Genomic DNA, 7,706 nt, shown 5'->3' on the forward strand with positions numbered 1-7,706 from the left:
AGTTGTACTCACTTGGTACCAATCTCTTTCCCACACTGGTCTCACGTGCCTGCCATCTTTGTGTCCCCAATACACTGAACTATGAGCTGGATGCTCATAAATATTTGTTACACAGACTAAAAAAGAAGCAATCATTACTCCAGTAGGTGCCACATGCAGAAAGGAAGGAACAGAAGGAAGAGAGGGAGGTCGGAAGAAGGGAGCTCAGAAGAAGGGAGCTCAGATTCTAAGGGCAGGGGGAGGGTGGGAGGGCCAGCCTGGCTCACCCTCCTTTACTGCCTTCCTGCTCACTCTCTATCACTCTGTCTGCAGGCTGTTGGCCTCTTGCCCTCCCTTGTCTTGACCTGCCTTTGCCAGGTCAGTCACTGTCATTGGGAAGAGTTGTCCTATGCTGGACAGGTTCTCACTCCTGCAGCTTGAAAGACAAACAGGCCAGCAGACACCTTAAAGAACCTGATGAGGATAAGGTAGCCAAAGAGGCCTGGGCACCCAGGTGACTGAGGTGGTTAGGGTTACAGAGCACTGCACAAAAGTAAACAAAACTGTTTCCTTAACAAACCAGCCCCCAACCAACCAAACAACAATAGCCACAGCATCACCCAGAAGCTGAAGAGAGTGGGTGTTTTCCTTTGGTTTTCTCTTCTGTCATCTGTTGTCTTGAAAGTTTAAAAGAGACTCCGGGGCCGCGGGCACCGGTGTCCTGTCTCTGCTGGACAACAGGCCTGACGGCCGCCTGCCCCAGAGCCTCCCAACTCATGGTCCGTCCTTCTGTGACCTCATTCCCTGCCTGGTTCCATGTGCCACTCTGTGACTTAATCGAGGTAAGATCTGTTTCAGCACACAAGCCCCAGAGGCCCCGCGGGCTCGTCCCTTTGCAGATAACTCGGGGGGGTGGGGGTGGTTTTAGGGCTGAGCTCTCAGCAGATCACCCTTGTGCCTGCTTCTCCAGAGACTGCTTTTCCCTCTGACCCCTCGAGAGGCTTCAAAGATCGCCTCTCTGGGCGCCTCGCGACTGTTGTAGCGCATGTGTGTGGCCCGCTGGGCCCCCGAGCGTGCCATGGACCACAGAGCTCCTCCAACTGCGCCTGAGTTGCCTGAGCGCCTGCCGGCCGAGGAGAAGCACCTGCTGAGCAGCCTGGCCGCGGCGCACACCCTGGCCCGAATCCTGCGGCCCTGCTACGGGCCCCAGGGGCGGCAGAAGCTCCTGGTCACCGCCAAAGGCGACACTGTGCTCACGGGGCACGCCGCGGCCATCCTGCGGGCGCTGGAGCTGGAGCACCCGGCCGCTCGGCTGCTACGGGAGGCGGCGCAGGGCCAGGCGGAGCAGAGCGGCGACGGCGCGGCCTTCGTGGTCCTCCTGGCCCAGGCGCTGCTGGCGCAGGCCGAGCGCCTGCTGCGGGCCGGCCTGCCGCGCGCCCAGCTCCGCGAGGCCTACGCGGCGGTGGCGGCGGAGACGCTGGCCCTGCTGCCGTCGCTGGCTGTCCGCGCGCTGGGGCCCCTGGAGGACCCGGTCTGGGCGCTGCGCTCGGTCATGAACACGCACGCGCTCTGGCGCATCGACCACCTGGCCGGGCTGGTGGCGCATGCGTGCTGGGCCACGCGCGAGCTGGACGGCGGCTTCCGGCCGGAGCGCGTGGGCGTGTGCGCGCTGCCCGGCGCGCGGCAGGAGGAGTCGTGCCTGCTGCCCGGCCTGGCCCTGCCGGGCAAACCCTGCGGCCAGGTGACCATGGTGCTGAGCGGCGCCCGCGTGGCTCTCTTGGCCTGCGACTTCGGGCCCGCCCACCCCCTTGCGCCGGCCACCGCCCGGCTCTCCAGCCCCGATGACCTGATCCGGTTCCGGAAAGGCAGCGAGAGTCTGATAGAAAAGCAGGTGGCCCAGCTGGCCGCTGCGGCTAACGTGGTGGTGGTCTCGGGGGACATCGACGAGAAGACCCTCACGCACGCGGACAAGTACGGCCTCATGGTGATCCAGGTCGCATCCCGGCGGGAGATGGTTTATCTGAGCGAGGTGCTGCGCACCCCTCTGACGCCTTACCTCGTTCCTCCGCTGGAGCCAGGGAAGTGTCAGAGGGTGTACGGGCAGGAGCTGGGAGAAGCTTTGGCCGTGGTGTTTGAGTGGGAGAGTCCAGGCACCCCTGCCCTCACCTTGGTCCTCAGGGGGGCCACCGCCCATGGGCTGCGGGGGGCCGAGCAGGCCGCCTACAGCGGCATTGACGCCTACTTCCAGCTGTGCCAGGACCCCAGACTGCTCCCCGGAGCTGGGGCCACAGAGATGGCCCTGGCGAAGATGCTCTCGGAGAAAGGGACCAAACTGGAAGGGCCCAACGGCCCCACCTTCCTGGCGTTTGCCCAGGCCCTGCAGTCTCTTCCAGAAACCTTGGCAGAGAACGCAGGCTTAGCTGTCCCCGACGTGATGGCAGAAATGAACGGAGCTCACCAGGCTGGAAATTTCCTCATAGGAGTCGGGGTCGAGGGGATAATAAACGTGGCCCAGGAAGAGGTGTGGGACACCCTGATAGCTAAAGCCCAAGGACTTCGAGCCGTGGCTGACGTGGTTCAACAGCTCCTGATGGTTGATGACGTTGTCTTGGCCAAGAAAAGTCCCGCATATCCGCAGGAACTGAATCCTGAACCCAAGAAGAGGAGTGCCCGTCCCCTGTGAGAAAAAGGGAGCCCTTGGAACAAATAAGTGGCAACATCCTCAATAAAGTGGGGTCGCTAAGAAGGGCGCTGCAACCCTAAAAAATGAACGCTTGCCTTGTGTTGCCTCCAGTGAAGTCGCTCACTCGTGTCTGACTCTTTGCGACCCCATGGACACCAGGCTCCTCCGTCCATGGGATTTTCTAGGCAAGAGTCCTGGAGTGGGTTGCCATTTCCTTCTCCAGGGAACTTCCCGACACAGGGGATCGAACCCAGGTCTCCCACATTGTAGACAGTCGCTTCACTGTCTGAGCCACCAGGGAAGTGTTGCCTCCAAGTTTGGTGCATTTGAATCCATGTCTTTAGATAAAAACAACATATAAAGAACCACAAGCAGAGTCCTTCCTTCTTGATTTACTTTCTTTCAGATTCTTGGCTTTTTTCATTTCCTGTTTCTCTCCATCAGGTTCTGTTCCCTCCCTCCAAGAAAAGCAAGATTCAATTCCATTAAAGATTTTTAAATGGAGTAACTGGGTTTGGGGAATGTAAAAAAAAAAAAATGCAGGTATCTCTTCTTAACTATTTTGAGTATTCCTGCATGAATTCTAATATATGTGAATTTCTATCCAGATGTCACTTTAACAATCTGAGAACATCAGTTTCAGCTTAAAGGAGTGGCCACTCATTTCTGTTGTGATTATTTGGGAAAAGGGAGAATATTAAGGCAAAAAAAAATCAATATAAAAGAAAAAAAATGAGGTGGGAGGCAATACTATTTTTAAAAAGCATCCTTGGCATGTATAACAAAAGATAAGAACACACTCCTTAGAACCACACAGAGCTATGGAATAGAAGTGCAGTGGGGAGCACCCCGCACCAGGGTGTCCTGGCCAGGCTGATGACGACAAGGTGCTGTGTGTGCTGTGCTTAGTCGCTCAGTCATGTCCAACTCTTTGCATCCCCATGGACGCTAACCCCCCAGGCTCCTCTGTCCATGGGAGTCTCCAGACAAGAATACTGGAGTGGGTTGTCATGCCCTCCTCCAGGGGATCTTCCCAACCCAGAGATCGAACCCAGGTCTCCCGCATTTCGAGGCAGATTCTTTACTGTCTGAGCCTCCAGGGAAGCTCATGACCAGGCATCCTGAGGCAATAAAGAGGGGTTTGAGTAGAGCCAGAGCATGTTACCCCAAGCCTTTCCCACTTAGCCGTCTGAGTTTCTCTGTCTCTGGGAAAAGAGCAGCATGTCGGGGCAGAAGTGAGGTGATGGGAGGCTGCAGTCTCTTGGAATCAAAACAAAAAGGCTTAAGCATTTGGAGAGAAAACCAAACTCGAGAAACAACTGTCTTACAGCAGGCAAAGATTCTTTGAAACCCAGAAGTGAAATCCTGACAATCTGTTAGTGAACAAAGGATGGTGGATGAAAATGTACTAGAATAGACCCACTATTACAAACTTCAGATCTATACAACATCCTCCATGGGTGGGTCTGTCCTTGTTTATCTTCGTTATTAAATCTTAGCAAATATAAGTAAATGCTGTCATACTTCTCCCCTGCCCTCAGGTTCCATATTGTTCTCATAGAGTCTCAAATTCTATAATCATAGTGATGATGACAGTTAACTTTGCAAAGCAGTTCAAAAGCACTTTGTACTCATTTTATTTAATCATCAAAACACACTTAGGAGAAAGAAACTTGTTTTCACTCAGCTGCTGAAGACACAATTGAGCTTCGGAGAAATTAAGTGATTGGGCAAAGTTACACAGTAAATAGAAGTGGAAAACCCATTCTCTTATTCATTATTTTATTGCCCCAATCAAATTCCTCTGTTGTGTTGTTTTCATAGACATAACCCCTATGATTATGAAGAAAGTATGTCTCAAAATGGCCCTTGGAAAATGTACAATTAGTGTTTTCTAAGTTAGGCAAAAAGCCACATTCATTTTGCAAAATAAAGATGGCTCTTGCTCACAGAGAATGTTTTAGGTATAGATCCAAGACATAATGTAAGTCAAATAATGTAACTTAGTATCTTTTAAATGCCCTAACTTTGATACACAGGTGATTTATTTGATAATTTACTTGGGGAGAAATCATACTGTAACATTACCATCTCCTTTCCCCTAGACAGACAGACATACACACACAGACATACACACAATTATATATATATATATATTTCTCTGTGTATGTATAGAAACAGAAATAGACTCACAGACATAGAGACCAGACTTGTGGTTGCCAAGTAGGGCAGGGTGATGGGTGGGAGGAGGATAGACTGGGAGTTTGGGATTAGCAGATGCAGACTATTATATACAGAATGGATAAACAACAAGGCCCTACTGTATAGCCCAAAAAGCCATATTCAATATCCTGTGATAAACCATTCTGGAAAAGAATGTATATATATATGTATAACTGAATCACTTTGCTGTACAGCAGAAATTAACATAATATTGTAAATCAACTACAATTTTTAAAAAAAAGAAGACTGATCAAGAATAACCATGAAGGGACTAAATTTATCTGGAATAAACTAAATGAAAGATTCTACCATCAGGGAGAAAGGGAGCAGGAAAAAGAAATTTTAAGATCATTTAATTATAGAAACCTTTTCAACACATTGAGTGCAGGGCTTGGAAATTCAAACTTTCTACACATGGAAAGACCAAATGAGGCATTCAGACACTCTAGCACTAGCAGAGTTTGCCTTTGGTTACTATGAAGCTAAGTAAGAGAGACTACAGTGGCAGTCTGTATCAAAGGACAGATTTGAGATGCCGTTTTTATTCATCACACAGGTTAAAAACAAAATCATGGCTATCTCCATAGGTTTTCTTCTCACTGAATGAATGCATCAGAAAGGAGCGGTGGATTCTGGCGAGTGCCTCTCTGAACTTCACTGAATGCACAATGGAAAACGTTTTCATATCCAGATCATTACACATTTTAAAAAACATCTTTACCCCTGTAGTTACCCCAGTATTGTCTCCTGTGCCCCGCTGACTCCAGAAACTAGCACTGCAGAGACCCCCACTGTGGCTGCATGCCTGAGTTTGCTCCCCAGGGAAGCACCCCAAGCTCTGGCCGAGCATCCCTGCCCCCAACCCCCAGCAGTGAGATCTACAAGCCAGTCCCAGTCTTGCCTGTGTAGATGCCAAATACTATGTGCTTCACATTTCATTCCTACATTCATTTTGTTTGAAAACCTCCTTCTCCCTTAATTTTATTAATGCAATTTGTTTACAGAAGGTGAAATAATCCATTGCAATATTGTCTCATGTGAAAAACAGTTTACAAAAAGACTGGAATGTTTTTCCTACATTAGATTTTAACCTGAGAAAGATCTACACATCCTATAATTTCTGAAACTTACATAGAAAACATTTTGAAATATACCCAGATGTTACTGAAATTTAGCCTTGCTTGAGATATAATCAACGTATTAGTTTTAGCCATATGACAGAATGATCTGACATAGGTATGTATCGTGAAACTATCACCAACGATTAGCTAATATGTATCGCCACACAGTTACAAGTTTTTGTTTTCAATGTGTTTATTTCTTTGGCTGCATCGGGTCTTAGTTGAGGCCCATGGGGACTTTGCTGCACAGGTTTAGTTGCCCTGCAGTATGTGGGGCCTTAACTCCCTGACCAGGGATTGAACCCAAGGCCAGCTACTGTTCACACTCAGGAACCATAGAGCCAAACGCCCCCAGCGCGTCTCATCATTTTGGTTTTGCCACAGAAGGGGCAGGTGTAGTCGGCGCGCTGGCTGATTTCAATTTTCCTCGCCATTTTCCTGAGGGAGGCACGGGGACGGGTCCCGTATTTGCCCATGATTCTGACCTCCTCGGCGTGTTTCACCATGTTGCGGCAAACTAGGTCCAAGCCCAAGAGCTGTAAGGCGTATTCTTAACCATTGGACCACCAGGGAAGTCCCCGATCTGTGTGTGTGTGAGAGAGAGAGAGATAAGAATGCTTACAATCTGTTCTCTTGGTAAATTTCCATGCTATACATTACACTCCAGGACTCACGTGTCTGATAACTGGGAGCCTGTACTTTTGACCTCTTTCACCCATTTCGCCCACTCTCCACATGAACCCCCAATGTCTCTGCATTTGCCAGTCAGTAACTTGGCCTCGGTATTTGAGTTAGTTTTCGTTTCTTTGTTGTTGTTCCTCATATAAGTGGGTCATACAGTATTTGTCCTTCTCTGACTTATATCACTTAGTATGATGCCCTCAAGGTCCATCTTGTTGCAAATGGTAGAATTTCCTTCCATTTTATGGCTGACTAGGCATCACGGACTCGATGGACGTGAGTCAGTGAACTCCGGGAGTTAGCGATGGACAGGGAGGCCTGGCGTGCTGCGATTCATGGGGTCGCAAAGAGTCGGACAGGACTGATCGACTGAACTGAACTGAACTGAATGTACCACTTCTTTATCCATTCATCTACTGATGGACTCTTCGGCTGTTTCCATGGCTTGGCTATTGGAAATAATGCTGTAATGATCATATGGGTGCAGATATGTTTTCGAGAGAGTGATTCAAAGTGTTCTTCCAATAAATACCCAGAAGTGGAATCGCTGGATCATAGAGTAGTTCTATTGTTAAGGTTTTGAGGAATCTCCATACTATTTTCCATAGTGGCTGCACAAATCTACATCCTCCCAGAGGGGCACAAGCCACTTTTCTCCACATCCTCACCAACACGTATCGCTGTCTTCTGTTTCTTTCGCTATCTATTTGCTGCGTGGGGTCTTGGCTGCGGCTCGAAGGACCTTTGATTTTCACTGTGACATGCTGGATCTTTAGTTGCAGCATGTGAACTCTTAGTTGCAACATGCGGGATCTAATTCCCAGAACAGGAATCGAGCCTGGGCCCTCTGAACTGGGAGCAAGCAGTCTTAGCCACTGGACCACCGGGGAAGTCCCTGTCTCTTGGATAATAGACAGGTGGAAGGTGAGAGCCCATTATGATTTTCTCTTTTAAATTTTTATTGGCGTATAGTTGATTTACAATGTCGTGTTAGTTTTAGGCGTACAGCAAAGTGTATC

The 7,706-nt window shown here is 49.4% G+C and overlaps 1 protein-coding gene across 1 annotated transcript; it reads left to right on the top strand.

The window, feature by feature from the left end:
- The first annotated feature begins 1,024 nt into the window (after positions 1 to 1,024).
- Positions 1,025 to 2,662, top strand: CCT8L2 (chaperonin containing TCP1 subunit 8 like 2). Its single transcript, XM_068972466.1, has one exon. The coding sequence runs from the start codon at positions 1,025 to 1,027 to the stop codon at positions 2,660 to 2,662; it is 1,638 nt and encodes a 545-aa protein (XP_068828567.1).
- Positions 2,663 to 7,706: the final 5,044 nt, after the last annotated feature.

This window comes from Capricornis sumatraensis, chromosome 5 (genome assembly GCF_032405125.1).
Source record: "Capricornis sumatraensis isolate serow.1 chromosome 5, serow.2, whole genome shotgun sequence".
NCBI classification, from domain to species: Eukaryota; Metazoa; Chordata; class Mammalia; order Artiodactyla; family Bovidae; genus Capricornis; species Capricornis sumatraensis.